This window comes from Microtus pennsylvanicus, chromosome 1 (assembly GCF_037038515.1).
Source record: "Microtus pennsylvanicus isolate mMicPen1 chromosome 1, mMicPen1.hap1, whole genome shotgun sequence".
Taxonomy (NCBI): Eukaryota; Metazoa; Chordata; class Mammalia; order Rodentia; family Cricetidae; genus Microtus; species Microtus pennsylvanicus.
The window spans coordinates 106,223,112-106,242,527 of NC_134579.1; the positions used below are offsets into that span (position 1 = coordinate 106,223,112).

A 19,416-nucleotide genomic window follows, 5' to 3' on the forward strand; every position below is an offset into this window, starting at 1 on the left:
TGCACCCAGCTACACACAGAGATTGGTGGTGTTAATTCTGCATCCTCAGCACCTTGTAGGTCCATGACAGATGCTAGCTTTTCAAATGTCATGGCAAAGCTAATGTCTGTGGATGATGCAGACATGCCTGTCCTTTGATCTGTTCAAAATGAAGGAACAGGGAGTCCTCTCCCATCTGTGATCAGATTTGAGGCATAGCTGCTCTGTGCCATTTCCTGGGATTTTTTTTTTTAGCCAGTGGGATGAAAACCATTTAGAAATAAATAAAGTCACCATCCCTGGGAAGAGGAGATACTTCCCCAATGATCTGATGTGGCATCTTCAACCAGGCATAACAGGTACCCTGGAGCGGATTTAGTTTTCCTACAATTACAGACCCCTCGTTAAATCTTTGACGTCCCCAAGCTAAATGCTCTGTAACCCATTGCAGGCACAGGCCACCAGAATAGTGTATTAATCAATTTTCTGTCACTGTAAGAAAATACCCAAGGCAAATTGACTTATAAAGAGAAGGGATTTATTTTATCTCAAAAGTTTTAGAGCTTTCCATTTTGGATTCATGGTCCTCATGCGATGGTTTGAATCAGAAATGTCTCATAGGCTTCTGGCTTCTGTTTTGAATGTTTGCTCCCCAGTTGGTGTGGTGCTGATTTAGAAGGTCCTGGAAACTTCAGGAGATGGTACCTGCCTGACAGATCTAAGCCACTAGGGGTGGTTTGTTGGTTGAGCCTATTATCCTAGCTGTGGGTCCTGACTCACTTACGTGTCTGGGTTGCTTGGTGTGCACAGCCTTGGCCACATTCTCTTGTCTGGCAATCAGCCCATGGGCCTTGGGAGGATGTTAAGATCCATTCTCAGGCCAGAATGAAGCTTGGTTGAGAGAATGCTCAGTTTACAATCATAGGACCTGTGTTCCACCCCCAGAGCCCAGTCGAGAAAAAGCCAGTTGTGAGGGTGCATGCTTATAATCCCAGTGCTGTAGTGGTGGATATATACAAATGCACACACACACACACACACACACGCCACACATGTGTGCGCGTACACACATACAAGCACATACGTGTGTGCACACATAGACATTTTATGCATATACATGTACACATGCATGCACACATACATGAGCACGCATGTGCATGCACACACGAATGCACACATGCATGCACAAACATGTGTGCACGCACGTGCATGCACATACATGTGCGTATGCACACATGTGCATACACACGTGCATGTCCATACACACATATGCACGTGCAAGCACTTAAATGTGATCCAGAAAGAGTTTTTTAAAGACAGGAATTGTTAGGGCTGAAATGTGACATTTAGTATTGCCAGCAGGGACCCTGCTCTGTGTGTTTATTACATATTACAGCTTCTCTACCTCCCTTTCCATCCCAAGACATGAGGAGCTGAGTCTTTTCAGCTAACTTCAACTCTGTCTTTGGTGTAACCTGCTGCATTTTATGAAGTAAGACAGCAAGTCCTGGATCATTAAGCAGAATAAAGATTGTATTGTGAATGCATCTTGGGGGGAAGGGGAAGAATTCTTGTAGACAGAAAAACAAGGAGAAATTAACGTGTGTGTGTGTGTGTGTGTGTGTGTGTGTGTGTGTGTGTGTGTGTTCAGAATAGGGCATCAGATTCTCTAGAACTGGAGTAAAGGGTGGTTGTAACTTGCCCGACTTGGATGCTGCAACCTAACTCTGCGAAATCAGCCTATGTCTGCACTGTTGGGCCAGGTCTTGAGCCCCTCTCCCCCGACTCCACTGACAAGCATGGGCTGTACGTCAGGTTGGTGTTTACTCAGACTTCCGTTTCTAACTGTGGTCACAGAGGCTGATAGGTGGTGACAGGGCATGTCTCTTCATGACACTTACGTCATGCCATGTGAATGTCTGAGAGCTCAGTCGAGCATGTCAGGTCCCTGTAATTTTGCATTGAGCCTTTATCATCCATCAATTCATCTGCTCCAGTCATTTTTGCTGTGATATATTGCTCATTATCACAAAGTAAGAACAGAGGCTTGGGACATGGCTCAGTTGGTAAGAGCCTTTGCTGTGCAAGCGTGAGCACCTGAATTCAGATCCCCAGCATCCGCCTAAAATGCCAGGTGTGAGCACACAAACTTTTAACTCTAGTGTGTGTGATGTGGGGGTGGGGAGAAGACCGGAGGATTTCTGGAGCTTGCTGGCCATGAGTCTAGCTCCAGGTTCAGTGAGAGACCATGCCTCAGGAAGGTGGGGGGTGACAAAGTAGGACATTTGACATTTCCCTCTGGCTCCCATGAGTGTGCATCTCCATACACACATGTGTATACCACAATACATACATGCATACGCAGACACACACAGAAAGACACAGGACGAAAACAGAAAACGATACAGAAATGATACAAATGACATAATTTCTACTTGGAGACAAAATAATATTTGTTTTACAGTGGACATCTTATGACCATGGAGGTTTGACCGGCTTCTGTAAGGTTGTTTTTTTAGTTATATCTTCTGCTTCCTCATTTGTTTGTTTAGTCTTTTTAGCTAATAATTCTTTTTCAAAAACATTTATCTGTGTGTGTACATGCCTGTAAGGGCAGTGCCCATAGGGGCAGAAGAAGGCATTCGATCCCAGGAACTGAAGTTGCGGTGTTTGTGAGCTGCCTGATACAGGAGCTGGGAACTTTACTTGGTGCGATTGCTTTACTTTACTCGGGTGCTGTTAACCGCTCAGCCATGTCTCTGGTCTTAATTATGCTTCTTGAATTTTCATTTTTAAATGATGTAAGGCGGTTTTCTCTCCAGCTATTGCTGTAAATTATTTTTCATTTGCAATTTGCTGTATCTTCATTTTCTTTGCGGCGCATGGATCTGCGCTATTATTAACCTACTATGTTTCAACTTGGGAATTCTTTGACATCCAGAATCTGTAGATACTCATATTTTCTCTCATATTTGGAGTTCTAAACTTAGCTTTTTAAGTGTAAAATTAATCTCCGGGTGTGTTCAGAGGGTAGATGCTCATGATTTTATCCGATAGAGACTAGAATCCCAGCACCCTTGATGGATAAATTCTCTCCTTTGGTTTGTTGTCAGTCCTTGACATAGATTATCTGAGACGCGTCTGTCTCTTGGTTCTGTTTACTCTCTCAGAACCCACAATGTAAATGAGGACAACCTTGAATTCCTATCCTCTTGCCTCTGCCTCTAGTGTGCTGATTGCTGGCGTGCACCATCATGCCCCCTTGATGTAGTGATGGCTGTGGAACCCAGAGTTTGCTAGACAAATAAAACTAAAACCGAATCAAACAATAAAACAACAAAACCTTTAGAACGGTTTGGATTCCATGAGAGTGTTGGAGAAGGGGCAGATTTTCTTCCGCTGAAAAGAGAGAGTTTCATGGCATGGCCTTCGTTTCTGGAAGGAACCCGACTGGCTAAGTACGAGGCTGGCTGGGCCTTAAAGCAGGCTATTTATTCTTCCCAGATTGCATCATTTCTTAATGTCCCTCCAGCCCTCCTGCTGCAGTGGGGCCAACCCCCTCCTTCTACTGGGTTTCAAAGGTACCAGGTTAGCTGCCTCCTAGGAATGTTGGGGGCGTCTCTCTTGCCTTGAGTGTGTGGAGGTTTTCTTAGCTCTGACCTAAAACTGTCTGCATCAATTTACTCTTAATTATTTCTGCAGATTCTATTCGTGGACCACTGCTTAATAAAACTCTAGGGGTTTTCTTGTCTTTCTTTTTTACTTTGGTACGATAAAAATCAGCTGTATCAGACCCAGGTGGAATCACCTACTAAACTGAGGGTCTAGTGGCTATTCCCCTACACCCACTGCATGCCTGTGTGTGTTTTCCTTTCTCTTTCATAAGAGAGAGAGTGTCAACTATGGTCAGAACCCAGAATAAAGGTAAATCCACACCCTTTCATTAAAAGAAAGGAAGGGGGAAGGACGGAAGGAAGAAGGGAAGAAAGGAATGAAGAAAAAGAGAGAGGGGGACGGAAGGAAAGAAGGAAGTGAAAGAAAAAGAGAGAGGGGGAGGAAGGAAAGAAGGAAGGAAATGAGAGAAAGAGAGGGGGGAGGAAGGAAGGAAAGAAGGGAGGGAAGGAAGGAACGAAGGAAGGAAGGAAGGGATTCTGCCCATAGAGGTGTGGAAGTTTCTTACCTATACCAGAACCTCCCACTGTACCTTAATATGGCTAAGGTGAGTTGGGTCTCTTGGATTTGGGGACTAAAGATGCTTGTCCTGTCTTTAGAGAAGCAGCTCTTTATGACTCAGAGAAAAATACTTCCTAGGTAGCCATGGAACCAGGAAATGAGCCATCCAAGAATAAAAATACCTTGGGGGAATATTCCAGAATAAATGTTTGTAGGACCCAGGCTGTCAGGGAAGACTCGGGGCTTTGTGTGATCTTAGCATGGTGTTGCACACCAACAGAGGTGTTCTTTGGGCCCTGGTTCAACCCTTCCCAGCATTCTCCAGAACTGAGCTATCTAAAGGTACCGATTCCCTCCCCAGGATGCTAAGACTAACTGCATACTCCCGCAACCTCATGCTTTAATTTCTGGAGTTTCTCTGGGGGTCCCTGGACCCTAAGATAAGCACTCATATGATGGAGTGGACTGAACTTCCGTTGCTGAGAAGGGCATCGCCAAGATGGATAGGGCCGACCCAGGGAGCTCTCGTGCTAGAGTAGGCAGTTTGTCAGGAGGCCTAGCTAATGAGGTATGTGGCTCCTCTGATAGGAGCCGTGGAGCTCCAGAGGAAATTAAACCACCCTGCAAAGTGTGCATTCTCCCCCACCCCCCAATAATGAGAGTGCCAAGAGAGGGACAGCGCGGATCTGTGCTATTCCACCCCAGGTCTCATTTTGCAAAGTCTGCTGTTGCTAAAAATGACACTGTTCTAAGATACAGGAAAGGCTTGATGAGGAGGGATAAGCGTAACTAGAGCGCCCGCCAGGCTGAGGGATGTACTTGACCCAAGCAGCGTGGAGCATTTGAGCCCTGATTAGTAAATCAGGAGAGACAGGAGCACGGTTGTGCCAGAGACGTCTTTTAAGCCTGGAAGAGCTGTCACCCACATCGTAACTGTGGTGGAAAATAAGTGATACCTTTGATCGAGCGAATAGCAGCTGGAGTAAATACAGAAGGGGTCGGGGGAGAGTTTTTCTTCTGCGTTTCATATGGAGTTCTGGGAAAACTAAAAGGAAGAAGATGGATGGTTGCCCCCGAGAGAGTGAGAAGAGCACTGTGGGAAGGGATAGAAAACAGCAAAGGAGAGGCATTGGGAATCAGGATGGAGGGCTAGGAACACTGCTAGGTGTCAGGGCTTAAGGACAGAGGAGTAGGTGGATTGAATGATAGAGTATTTTAGGCAAAGCGAAGTTTGTGTGCACAGAGGGGCAGCATTCCTGGGTGTAGGACTTGTGCATATTTATAGTACTGGGCAGGGAGGAGAGATGGGGTTGGCGAGAAGGGTTGGGGCTCAACCTAGGTGCTGTGTTCAGTTCCTTCTCTGTACTGTGACCAACATCTAACAGAAAGAACCGAAGAGGGGAGGGGGCAGTGTTGGCTCCTGATTGTATCAGTCTTCAGCTAGAGCTTGCACGGTGGACAGAGCATAGCAGTTCACAGCACAGCAGGCAGGGAGCAGAAAGAGAATGCAGGAAAAAGCTGAGATAAAGTCTAGCTCCCGGGAACCTCAGTGACTAACCTCTCCCCTTTCACCACCTCCCTATAACGCCATGGTGTCATGAATCCATCAAGGGACAAAGCCACGTATTAAGACAGAGCCTTCATTCTAGTTTCATTTCATCTCTATTATAAAAAGAAACCTAGAAAGCAAAAACAAACAAAAAAAACTCAAGGCAGAAGAAATTCATATTTTAGCTCCCAATTCCTGGTCACTGCCCATCACTGTGAGGAAGTCTAGGCAGGAATCTGCAGCACCTAGTTACATCATATCCACAGCCAAGAACACAGAGAAATGAATTCATGCATCCCTTCCACTCAGTTCACTCTCTAATTGTAGACTTTTCAGGACTCACCCTAGGGAATGGTGCTGCCCACAGCGGGCTGTGTCTTCCCAAGTCAAGTAATGCCTTCGAGGCAATCTCCCACAGACATGCCCACAGGCCAGCCCTATCTGGACAATCCTTCCTTGAGACTCTCTTTCCAGATGATCCCAGGCTGTATCGAGTTGACAATTAAAACTAACCGTCACACTACTGATGCTCCTGCGGCTACACCTTCCCCTCTTCTGAGCTGACTGAGAGGGAGGTTTAGGGAGGTTCCTTCAGAGGGAAATATCCATCCGGAATGAGAGCTGAGCACCAGCGATCACCTCTCTCTGCTTTCTAGCTGTGGATGCAACTGATCAGCTGCCGTCTGCTCCTCCTGCCATGCCTTCCCCATCCTGAGTATGCCAGGAAAGTGTGATTAAAGTAAACCCCCTTTGTCTGAGGTTGCTTTTGGTAGGTAATTTAGCACAGCAGTGAAGAGTCACTGACACACACGGCAAGGGCTACCAGATGGAGGGAAAAACTAGAGCAGTCCCGGAATTGGAGGTCTAAGAGGGTCTCATGGGAGAAAGGAGAGAAAACTGTTAGGCAGGGAGCCTGTGGTGGTCAAGGCTGAGAGGAGCTGCCTGCAGCATTTCCTGCATGGCAGGGGAGGCCAGTGAAGGCCAGGGGAGTGTGGAGAGGATTGCATTATAGCAACAGTATCCCTAATAAGGTGGTTCTGAGTATTCCTCAGGGTGGGTCAGAGGCTCCAAGGCTCTGAGAGGAAGGAAGGGTTCCAGTGACAGTGTTTCATGAGGTAGGACACTCCAGTCAGTTGCAAATCTCTCTCCCAAAGTAGAGAGCAGTGCGCTTGTCATGGCTCCTCAGAGGAAGGTAAGCAAGAGGGTGTGTATGTGTGTGTGTAGGAAGAGAGAGAAAGAGGATAGGGTATATTTGTATATGACACACAGGCAATGTGGTATGTGGTGTGTGTGTGTGTGTGTGTGTGTGTGTGTGTGTGTGTGTGTGTGTGTGTTGAGAGAGAAAGAAGGAAGAAAAGGAAGTAGCAAAGTGAGAGAGATGGAGAAATGGTGGTGGAAAGAGAGAGATAAGATAGACTGAGAGACAGATGGCAAGAACGGTAAAAATGGAAAGATGGAGTTGGAGAAAAAGACAGAGGAATGTAGAAAGATGAGAAATAATGGGGGAGGGATAAAGGGATGGAGAAAAACAGTGAGGAAGGTAGAGAGAGATGAACAATGGAGATACAGATGCAGAGAGAAAGGAGAGACCAAGAGATCAGACAGAATTAAAGCGGAGGGAGGGAGAAAGATGGAGCAGTAGGGAGATAGAAAGAGGAGGGAAGAAGGGAGGGAGGGAAGGAGGGAGAAAGGGAAGATGAAGAGACAGAGAAATGGAAAGACAAAGAGGTTGGGGAAGAGAGATGGACTCCACCCCCTTTCTGCTTTTTAAGACAGGGTCTCATTATGTAGCCCGGAATGAACTTGAATTTACTATGCACCCCAACCTGGCTTTGAACTTGTAGCAATCCTCCTGCCTCTGCCTCCAAAGTACTGGGGTTGCAGTTTTGTGCCACCATATCCACCTTGAATTAGTTTTTTTCCCTTCTGGTTAAGTTACCATCTTGCCTTGTTTAAGTGCACATCCTCATGTTTTGAAGCAAGGCCACCACTTGTCTCTAGAACTTCTTCCGTCTTGCAACAAGAAGCTCAAAATTCACTAGAGGACTCTATTTTCTTCTATTTCTCCTGTGGTTTGCCCTGGTGGTCTCTCAAAGGAGAGTCTATGTCTAGGTCACCATCAGTGATGTGACTCTGGGCATTTTGGTATCAGGTGAACCAAGTCTGGTGGCTTCCTTGGGAAGAGGAGAAGGAGATGGTGATGGTTAACAGAGTTGATAGTCACATCCTAGGGTCACAGCCAGAATGGACAGGGGCAATGAATGTGCACTGTTCCAGGAGCCTGTCACCAAGTTCTTCCATTGCTACTGTTGTCCAATAATTCCGTACACGTTTATAATGTCCTTTATTGACTGACCCCATTGTCTTTTCTCATTTCACTCCCAATCCCACTCATCCCTGCCTCTTCCCACCCCCACAAATCCATCTCCTATTTTCATGTCTTGTTTGTTTGTTTAGCTTTTTTGTGATCTGCTGAATTTAATTGGTCCTGTTCCTTGTGCATGGTGAGGGGTTATTATAGGGGCTTAAGAAACTTACCAGTGTCTACACTACCAAAGAGAATGTCTCTCCCCCCAGCAAGCCTGTAGGTCCTCAGGGAGGGGCGGGAACTTGGGAGCTCCTCCCCAGTCCATGCTGGGATGTTTCCCACCTTGATCTTGTACAGGGAACCACAGCTTCCGTGAGTTCGTGAGTGCCATGGCCATCTCCAGAGGACAGCATTTCGTTATATTCTTCCTCATCTTCTCTTGGCTTCCTTCTGTGCCCTTTATCTTTCCTTTAGTTTCCTTTCCCCAGCATCATTGGTAATTTATTCCACCCAAAAGTCCCCCATTTTTTGGAGAAGAGAAACTTAGTTTTTACTTTCTCTGGATCCTCCGTTAGGTCTTGAGCATGGATTAAAATTGACCCCTCCCCCCAAACACATGTACTCACTCATGAGTGGTTTTTAAACATAAAGCAAAGAAAATCAGCCTACAAATCACAATCCCAGAGAATCTAGACAACAATGAGGACCCTAAGAGAGACTTACATAGATCTAATCTATATGGGAAATACAAAAAGAGGAGACCTCCTGAGTAAATTGAGAGCATGGGGACCTTGGGAGAGGGTTGAAGGGGAGGGGAGAGGCAGGGAGGGGAACAGAGAAAAATCTAGAGCTTAATAAAAAGAAAAAAAATGACCCCCCCCCCCACTTAAGACTCTGTGATGATTTGAATAAGATGTCCCCCTTAAGTCTCCAACATGTGAATATTTGATCCCCAGTTGGTGGCTATTAGGGGAGGCTCAAGAGGAGTGGCCTTCCTGGAAGCAGGATGTCACTGAGGGTAAGTTTTGAGGTTTCAAAGGCTCATTCTATTTTTAGCTCTCTCCACTTGCTGTTTTGTGGTCCTAGATGTGAGCTCTCTCTGCTCTCTGCTCCAACCTCCTCTGCCTGCTTCCTCTGATGTGCCAACATGGACTCTAACCCTCTAGAATCATAAGCCTAAAGTAAACTCTTTGTTTTCCGAGTCGCTTTGGTCATGACGCTTTACCACAGCCATAGAGAGATAACTAATGCAGATCCCTTCCCTACCAACCATCTCTGTTTACGTAAAGGACTGTTTATTGATAACTGACTAGTTATGGAAAGGAGATACATTGTTTTGGAGAAGAGATTTGAGACCGTATTGGTACAAGTTACGCCTGGCACACTCCGGGATGGCTTCTGGGCTGTTTGCTATTTGTGTGGAGTGTTTTCCATTCCCCATGCTAGTGTCTTAGATTTAGCATCACCTCTAGTTCCCTTTCTGTTGCTGAGATAAAACACCCTGGCCAAAAGCAACTCGGGGGAGGAAAGGTTACAGCCCATTGCTGTAGGGACTTAAGGATTCACATCCGCAGTCAAGAGCAGTGAGAGAATAAATACATGATCTTTGCTTGCTTACTTGCTCTCTGTTGGCCTTTCTCCTCTCTTATACTGTCTGGGTCTCCCTACCTAGGAAATGGTAACTGCTCAGAACATGAGACTCGATGTTTCTGTAGTCTGAATGGTGAAGGCCTAGGGGATTCCTAGAGAGCCACATTAGAAGGCTGAAGAAGCTGATGTCAGGGAAGGGTGGCTGCTGCCACAGTGGCCTGGTATAGATGCACTTGCTAGCAAGGCATGAAGGAAGGCAAACAGTGACGCTTTCCCATCGGAGTTCTCTATATCCGGGCTGCTGTAGAAGGGAAAGCCTGCTCTGGAGAAGCGTCTGCCCACAGAATGTCTCTTAGTTGATCCCAGATCCAATCAAGTTGATATCAATGAACTCCATACTGGAGAACAACCAGACTCCACTGGTCATGGGTAGAGACGGCTCAATACAGAGAGTGCTCTGTCTTTCCTTCTTGCCTACAAGGACTGGAGGCTGTTAAAATAACAGACCCACACTGGGGACATTGCTCGGTTGGTAGAACGCTTGCCCAGCATCCCCACAGCCCTGGGTACCATTCTCAGCACTACACAAACTAGCTGTGGCGGTGCACACCTCTAATCCTAAGCACTTGAGAGGTAGAGGCGGGAAGGTCGAACATTCAAGGTCAACCCTGGCCACCCCGAGTGGCAGGAGACCCTGTATCAAAATTAATATAAAAATTAAAAATGAAGTCAAACAAGACCAAAGAAGTAAGCATGCAGAGCAGCTAGGTGTGAGCTCCGTGGGCTCTCATCTTCAGGATGGAGAGTAATGGGCTGAGATGGAGCAGCTGCCAGACTCCCAGGCTGAGCATGCAAGAAGAAGTCCTGAGAGGCCCTCATTCCTTGGATCACCACCCAGTCAATGAGATGGCTTCCACCAACAGCTCATGAGCCTATCAATGAATGGCCATTCATATCCCTCCTGTGTCCCTCAGCAGTGGATTTATGGAGCCATAGCAAAAATAAGGCCATGTGATCCATGAATCCCCGAACATTCTCTTCAGGAGGCAGGGATGTATATCGTAAGAAAACTTTATTTTCTTCTGAAAATTGTCAGTGTGATTCATGCGGCCTGACACAGCCCAAGCTGTTCGGCATAAAGAAACAGACGTAGCTTGTCCTCCCTCCCCGGCGTGTCCCTCCCACTCCATCCCTTCATCTTATTTCCTTTGTTCAAGTCCTCCACTCTGCCTTCTATGCCCCGTGCCATCTCCCAGAGGCAGGATGAGTTGGATCTTTGTACTCCTTGTGTGCATGTACGTGTGTGCGTGTGTGCATTCACGTGTGCAAGCAGAGGCCAGAGAACAACCTCAGCTATTATTTCTAGGGTGTTGTCTGTCTTGTTTATTTTATTTCCTATTTAATTTTAAAGTTTCATTATGTGAGTGCATGTTTTTGTCTGCATGGATGTCTGTGCACCACATGCATGCCTGAAGCTCATGAAGACCAGAGAGGGTTCAGATTCCATAGAAATAGAGCTACAGACAGTTCTAAATTCACATGGGGGTGCTGGTAATCAAACCTGGCTCTTCTGTAGGAGCAGCCAGTGCTATTGAGGCATCTCTCCGGTGTGTATAGGGTATACTTGTGTGTGTGTGTGTGTGTACATTGTTCGGATGTGTGTGGGTTCATGTGTGTATGGTTGCACATGTATGTGCATACGTGTGGAGGCCTGCTGTCAGGAATCCTCCTTCCTCACTCTTCTACCTTATTCACTTTGGCAGGGTCTCTCAATCAATCCCAGAGCTTGCCGATTCAGCTAGTCTCTCTTGCCCACTTACTCTGGGGATTCTCTGTCTTTGCCATTTGTGCATGGAATTACAGGTGCACTGCCACACCCAGCAGGCATTTACATGGATTCTGGTCCTCAGGCTTGTACTGCAAGAGAGCACCTTCCCAGCCCTTAGTTAGTCCATTAGTTTGTTTTTCAAACACAGTTTCTTACTAGCTGGAGCTCACCAAATAGGTAGTTTGAATAGTCGGTGAACCCCAGGGAACTTTCTGCCTCTGCTTCCCAGCACTGGGATTATAAGCATGGACCACCACACCAAACTTTTTTTTTCTTTATGTGGGTTCTGGAGATTGGAGTCAGGTCCTCGTGTCTGCATGGCAAGGACTTTACCAATTAAGCCATCTACCCCCAAACTGTGGGTTTTTTTTTTAAAATAAACCTCTCAAGACATTAGTCTGTGGGGACATTTCAGATTCCAGCTATAACAGCACAGAAGCATGGATGCGGTGCAGGTGGATGTATTCCCAATACAGGTATTTTCTTTTTCCTTTGGGGTGATAAATTTGGATGTTGTAGGCTGGATCTTTTAACTCTTTATTGCTTGGGGTTATTTCACAATTCTTAGAAAAGAAGACTAAAGGAAGGCCAGACACATAGCACAGTTGGTAAAGTGCTCTTACTGTACACCAAGCCCTAGCTGCACCCCCACAACATATAATCTGGGTCTGGTGGTACACAGCTGTCGTCATAGCACCAGGGGGTGAAGACAGGAGGAAGACCAGTAATGCAATGTTATCCTCAGCTCCATGGTGAGTCTGAGACCAGCCTGGGATACCAGAGGCCTTGTTGAAGAGAGAGAAAGACAGACAGACAGACAGACAGACAGACAGACAGACAGAGAGGGCGCTAAGGGAGAGTGATGGTTTCTTGCCTTGTCGAAACCTGGTGAGAAACTGGCTAAAATCTTCTGTGTTCAGCCACATCTTGTGTGCATTCGTTTTCTATTAATTTTTTTAAAGTTTCATTTCATATGTATGCGTTTGTGTTCCTGAGGGCCTGTATGTGAGCCACATGAATGCAGGTGTCCATGGAAGCTAAGAGATGGCATCAGATCCCCCCCTTGAGCTGGAGTTGCGGACACTTGGGAGTAGCTCCGTGTGGTTCTGGGAACCAGAACCTTGGTCCTCAGCCTTTAACCTCTGAGCCATCTCTGCAGCCTCTCGAGTGCTGGCCTGCTTTCTCTGACAGCCTTCCTGTTCTCCCTTCCCCAGGTGCAAGGAGCTCAAATACTCCAAGGAGTTGCCCCAGATATCCATCATCTTCATCTTCGTGAATGAGGCCCTGTCTGTGATCCTGCGGTCAGTCCACAGTGCTGTCAATCACACCCCCACACACCTGCTGAAAGAGATCATCCTGGTGGATGACAACAGCGACGAAGGTACGGGGGAGGACAGTCTGCCTGCAGGACTCCGTGCCAGCAGGAAAGAAATGCCACTTCGGTTCCCAAGGGAACCATGCTGATGTCCGTGTCTCTTGCTCCCTGGAGCATATGGGAGGAAGGGAGAGTCTTGGCAAATATGGATACATGACTGTTTGGGCCCTCAGTGGATCTATGCTTGCTGGTTTTAACTGTCTGCTTGATACAACCTAGAATTACCTGAGAAGAGAGTCTATTATCTAGAACAGGTTGGTGCATGGGTATATCTATGAGGGATTGTCTCGATTGTTAGTTAATTAGGAGGGACCAGCCCATTGTGGGTGGCACCATTCCCTAAGAAAAGGATCCTGAACTATATAAGCCAGGAAAAAAGGTCAAATGAAAACAATCGAACAAGGTCCATCTGCTTCCTCTCTTGACTGCGGGTAGGATGTGACTAGTCCTCTAATCTTGAATAGGAAGCTAAATAAACTTTCTTCTTCTAAATTGCTTTTTGGTCTTTAAGGAGTTTTATCATAGCAGCAACAACAACATGGAGCTAGAACAGGCTCTTATAAAATTACTAGGTGGATGTCCACTGGGGAGAAATATTAGTAGGTAGAGTGCCTTCCCCACAAGCGTGAAGGCCTTATTTTGATTTCTCAGAGTCTGTGTTTTTAAAAAGCCACGTATGGCATGTTGACACGTGCTTATGGTGCTAGCATTGTGGAGGCAGTGACAGGAAGGTCTCTGGGGCTCAATGTCCACCCAGCCTCACCCAATCAGTGAGCGCTAAGGCAGTAAGAGACCCTGTCTCAAAAAACAGTGTCCAGCTCCTGAGGAATGATACCCGAGGTTGTCCTTTGGCCTCCACACACATCCACATATGTGTGCAAGTGCATTTGTGCACATACAACAAGTGCACACACACACACACACGAAAAATTAAATAAATGGATAAATAAAGTTACTGGAGTTGATCATGATTGCCCATGATACCTCTAATCCTAGCACTTGGGAGCCTGAGGGAGTGTTTTAGACTAAGCTGGGCTAAATGCAAGTTTTTCTCAGCCTGGGCTACATAGTGAGACCTTACCTAAAGAACAAAAGAAAACCAACCAAACAAGAGTGAATCCCTCAGCTTGGATCTATTAATTTCCCTTTCATGTCACCAAAACAACACAAAGAGGAAGGTCTAAATTCTTCCGACTCCACCTTTTCCAACAACAACAACAAAATTGTCCTTAGAACTGGTGAGATGGTTCAGTGTTTGCTGTGAAAAGTTGAAGACCTGAGTTTGATCCCTAGATTCTGCCTGTATGTGAGGCTTGGTGGTGTGCACCCATAATCCCAGGGCTGGTGGAGGCAGGAGAGGGCCTGGAGCTTACTGACCAGTTAGCCTAGCTGAATTGGTGAGCTTCCAGTTCAGTGAGAGGTGAGGTCACAAATGAAAAGGTGAAGGTTGAAGACACTCCACCTTAGCATTTATCTCCGGCCTGAACAGCCCCTCCCCCGTGTATGTGTGTGTGTGTCTGTGTGACTGTGTGTGTGTGTGTGTGTGGTTCTGTATGACTCTGTGTGTGTGTCTGTGTGGTTCTGTGTGACTGTGTGTGTGTGTGTGTGTGTGTGTGGTTCTGTATGACTCTGTGTGTGTGTGTGTGTGTGTGTGTTAAGAACACATTTTATTTTAGAATTCCCCTTTTGGGTCGCTGAGCCTAAAACGGTGGCAGGCGAAAATGTCAGGTCAAAAGACCTTTTGAATTCAGCGCACCTAAAGACAGTGTGTCAATTAAAATAGAAGGCAAGCAGGAATTTTGGTATGATTGCAGGACTCCTAGGATGTCCTGAGACAACATCATACAAAAGTACATTGACCAGGTGTGCAGACATAGGCACTGATAATCACGCTCTTGTATCTGCTCACAATGTGCTCACCACAGGGAGAAATCCCTCTGAGCTCAGGACAGACGTGACAAGTACAGAGTGAGCCTGTCGAAGGCCCAGGAGGCTAATCTTCCAAGTGTTCATAGGATTAGGGGTACCTAAGCCTCTTGCACTGAGTAGAGAGATTACCCCACAAGGTGCTCTAGGGTTTGAAAGAAGATGAGCTCTCTTTGGTCATTTTGGTAGCCTGATCTCCAGGAGACCGGGTCTGGATCAGCCCAGAAGCAGGGAGTTTCCCTCAGGGACACTTCAGAACTGCTGGATGATCCCCAAAGACTTGGTGAGCTGTGCTCCTGGGCTCAGTAATCTGTTTCCTCTGGGTCATCATTCAATGCATATGAGTTGATCACTAACTAGATTTTAGTACTATAGTTTTTCTCCCTTTACCCTTTCCTTCCCTCCCTCCCTCTCTCTCTTTTTTCTTCCCTCATTCCCTTCTTCCCTCCCTCCCTCTTCCTCCCTCCCTCTTTCCCTCCTTCCCTCCCTCTCTCCCTTCCTTCCTTGACAAGGTCTCATGTAGCCCAGGCTTTCCTCAAACTATGTAGCTGAGGATGACCTTGAACCACTGATCCTCCCGCTTCTACCTCCCAAGTCTTGGGATGACAGGCATATGCCAGTATAACCAGTATAGGAAACTTTATGTCTCATAGTCGTGGTAGTAATTTGTGGGTGAGAGCATGGGAATCACATTTTAGAATCCCTGGATGAAATAACCAGTCCTTATGCCTGTTTCTGAAGGTGCTATTTAGGGTGGTGTTTCAGGCCTAGATAAAGCTAGTGGAGGGGCTGGTATAATGTCGTAGTGGTAAAGAGCACTTGCTGCTCTTCCAGAGGACTTGAGCTCAGTTCCAGGGGATCTGATGCCCTCTTCTGGCCTCTATGTGCACCTGCACTCATGTGCACATACCCACATGCAGACATGCACATAATTAAAAAAAATAAATTTTTGTACTAACAAATAATCATTACTAGAAAATAAAGAAAGGAGAGAAGTGTTTGATTGAGTCAGACAATAAGGTTAAGTCCTGTTTATTATCCTTTATTGGCCTCAGTGACCCAGGGGACCAGAATTGACTATATGAATACCATTTCTTTCTTATCATTTCTGGCTTCTAGTCTCCATATTTTCTCCACTCTACAAACACATTTTTCCTTTCACAGAATTCAGTGCCCTCTCTGTTGTGTTTGTTTTACTGAGACATTCTTCATATCTGCTGTTATGTAGATGCCGTATATTTAATAACCCCACATACTATAATAACAATGCTAAATTCCAGCTGAGCATCAGTTGTGTGTGTGCTTGCTTAGATAAACCCTGAGCTGAATGTGTGTTAAGAATCTGAGATAATGATATTTTCAAATGTCCCACAATGACTGCTTCTTTGTTATGGCTCCGGAATAGTGTCTGTTTTTAGCTGTTGTTTGGTAGCTGCAGGTCTGTACCCATGGGCCTTCTATGTCCACCATAGTTTTAGCTTTCACCATTACAGAATGTTCTCTTGACCTTAGAAGCATTTTTTTTCACTTCAAGTTTAGTTCTTCAAGATTCATGGTGTTAATCTCATTTAGCGTCTGTTCAAATTTGATTAAAACATTCTCTGTTTCTTCCAGACTAATAATTGTTTTCTGATATTAAAGTAATAAATATTCTTTGTAAGGAAATGGAGACATATCAAAAAGCAAATATAACTGAAAAAACAGACACTAACCAGAGATGAATTCATTCAAACTTTCTTCCTTTTAAGTGTCGGCTTTATGTAGGTGAGATCTGATCATGCAAACCAGTTAATATTCTGCCTTTTTCACTTCCTCCCTGTGGTGTTAAGTGTAATCACTTCTGTTTTTATTATAAATGTGTCTACAGACATCATTGTAAGGAGGTCTGAGCGGTCCATCATGAAGTTAGCTGGTCTCAGGCAGTAGGGCAAATAAGGACGGGGATACACAGCCCATGTTAAACTGTTTAATTTTTTTAAAAAAATTTATTTCCTTTATGTCTATGGATGTTTCCACTGCATGCATGTCTATGCACTATGCTTGTACCTCAGGCCTCAGAGGCTAGAAGAGGGTATCAGATCCCCTAGAACTGTAGTTACAGATGGTTATGAGACACCATGAGGGCCCTGGGAATTGAATTCAGGTCCTCTGGAAGAGTGGCCAGTGCTCATTATTGCTGAGCCATCTCTCCAACCCTGATTTAAAATTTTTAATTATATTTAATTTTTTTAGAGGTGGCACGCACACCTGATAATGTGTATTTGAAGTCAGAGGAAACCTATGAAGCTGGTTCTCTCCTCCCATCCTGGGACTCCCAGGGATATAACTTGGGTTGTCAGGCCTGCCAGAAGGTGCCTTTACCCGATGGCCTATCTCTCCAGCACAGACTGTTTTATTTTTATGTGAGGTCTTTCTTCATTCAGGATGCGGACTGACACTGTATTAACCTTCAATGGCTTTGTTCATCATTTTGAGAAATTGACAGACTCCCTTACCCCATATCTGCGGTATGTAAGTTCGAGTTGTGTGCAATTCCTGTGCTTGATTTATCACACCAAATCACTCAAGCAAAACGAGTCAATGCTTTCTCCTCGTCAGATCCAGTTTCTGCTCCCTGACCTCATAGTATTTGTTAGTGAGAGCATATGCCTCCTTAAAATAGTTCTCTTGATACCTCCACGCCATTCTGATTCCATAGCAAACATTCATTAGCCATACCAAGGGAATAAGACCTAGGGGAGGCCTACAGAAGACTCCAGGAACAAGAGAAACTGAGGAAGGAGGATTGCAAGTTTAAGGCCTGAATACATTACTGAGCTGATAATCAGCCTAGGCAACATAGTCTTAAAATTTTTATAAAGCATAAAAGATTTTGGAATACAGATAAACAGTAGAACACCTGCTAGAATCCCCCAGTGAGGAGCTGGGGTGCGGCTCAGTAGTAGAGCCCCTGCCTAGAATCCCCCAGTGAGGGTCTGGGGTGTGGCTCAGTGGTAGAGCACCTGTCTAGAATCCCCCAGTGAGGGACTGGGGTGCGGCTCAGTGGTAGAGCACCTGCCTAGAATCCCCCAGTGAGGGGCTGGGGTGTGGCTCAGTGGTAGAGCACCTGCCTAGAATCCCCCAGTGAGGATGGGGGTGTGCTCAGTGCTAGACAGAATTGCAGGAGACACCTAGAAGAAGTGACACCTAAGTAAGTTTACGGGAAGTTCCAAATACTTGGCCATAGAGTTGATCTCTGTACCACTGCCATTTTTAGCTCCTTCCCCTGTCCTTCTGGAAGTTTCCTGCCTCCTCTCCAATGCTTCACCCCATGCCTTTATTCTTCTCCATTAGCGTGCTTATACATGTAAAGCACCACCTCTAGAAGCTTCCTGAGAAAAAGACTTCAAGGCAGAGAAAATCATTTGAGATGCAGGCTAAAGATGGCATTCTCCCTGTCTTCTGTATGATAGGTGGCACAGTGGAGTTAAATGTCACTTTAAGAATTTTGGTGGCTTTGCTCTGGTATTTTCCTTCTGCCGTGTGTGTGTGTGTGTGTGTGTGTGTGTGTTTTAAAGAGGAATCAAAGACATTTTAATCCCTGATCTTTTGCATGCCCCCCCCCCCTTCTTCCTCTCTGGAAGCTTGTAGAATCATTTTCTTCCTAGATGTTTGAATGTTACACACATGAACTGGTACAGGTCAGGTTTAATCCAGAAGACTGGCCCCAGTATAACTTTAGGTTACTTTTTCTTGTCCATTTTTCATGTATGCTTACCATACACACACACACACACACACACACACACACACACACACACACACGCGCTACTTGAGTTTTGTTAGCTTGATACAAACCTAGGCATATCTGGGAAGAAAGTATCTTACCAAGGAAAAATGCCTCTGTAGGATGTTTTCCTAATTAGCGATTGATGGGGAGAGTCCACTGTGGGCGGTGCCACCCCCAGGCTGCTGGTCCTGGATGGTATAAGAAAGCAGGCTCAGCAAGCATGAGAAGCAAGCCAGTAAGCAGCACTCCTCCAAGGCCTCTGCTCCGGTTCCTGCCTCCACATTCCTGCTTCCAGGTTCCTGCCTCCAGAGTCCCTTCACAAGAGCTGTAAGCTGAAATACGCCCTTTCATTGCTGTGTTTCTTTTGAACAGATTGTTTTATCAGATCCATAGAAACTCTAAGGCAGCACATATGTAATGTGTGTGTGTGCATGCACATGCATGCGCATGCATGTATAGGCTCAGGATTGCTGTGAGGGATCACCCTCCATTACCCTCACCTTATTCACTGGGGCAGGGTCTCTCTGTCAAACCCAAAGCTAGGCTGGTCAATATGTCTCGTCTCCTTAGTTAGTTTACTTCAGGGATCACCTGCCTCTGCCTTTCGGCGTCAAATTGCAGGTGGGCTACCAGGGCCACCATGTTGAGCTTCTGGGGAGCCCAACTCTGCTCTTCGTGGGTGTGTGGCAAACACTTTAACTTTTAAAAACCAGTCTCCAGATTTAAAAGAAATAACAATCAATTTTATTTTCATTTGTGTGTGTGTGTGTGTGTGTGTGTGTGTGTGTGTGTGTGTGCATGCATGCATGTATGTCCACATTGTAGGGACCTTGCAGGTAGTCACCAGGGCCACCATATTGAGCTTCTGGGGAGCCCAACTATGCTTTTCATGGGTATGTGGCAAGCACTTCAAGTTTTT

General features: G+C 45.9%; 1 protein-coding gene across 2 annotated transcripts in view; it reads left to right on the forward strand.

Annotated features, from left to right (window-relative positions):
- Positions 1 to 19,416, forward strand: part of Galnt17 (polypeptide N-acetylgalactosaminyltransferase 17) — a 422,314-nt gene that overhangs the window by 186,376 nt on the left and 216,522 nt on the right. For both annotated transcript variants that reach the window (XM_075977683.1, XM_075977693.1), the window contains one exon: positions 12,642 to 12,808. In XM_075977683.1, the coding sequence (XP_075833798.1) occupies positions 12,642 to 12,808 (167 nt within the window). The remainder of the gene's footprint in view (positions 1 to 12,641; positions 12,809 to 19,416) is intronic.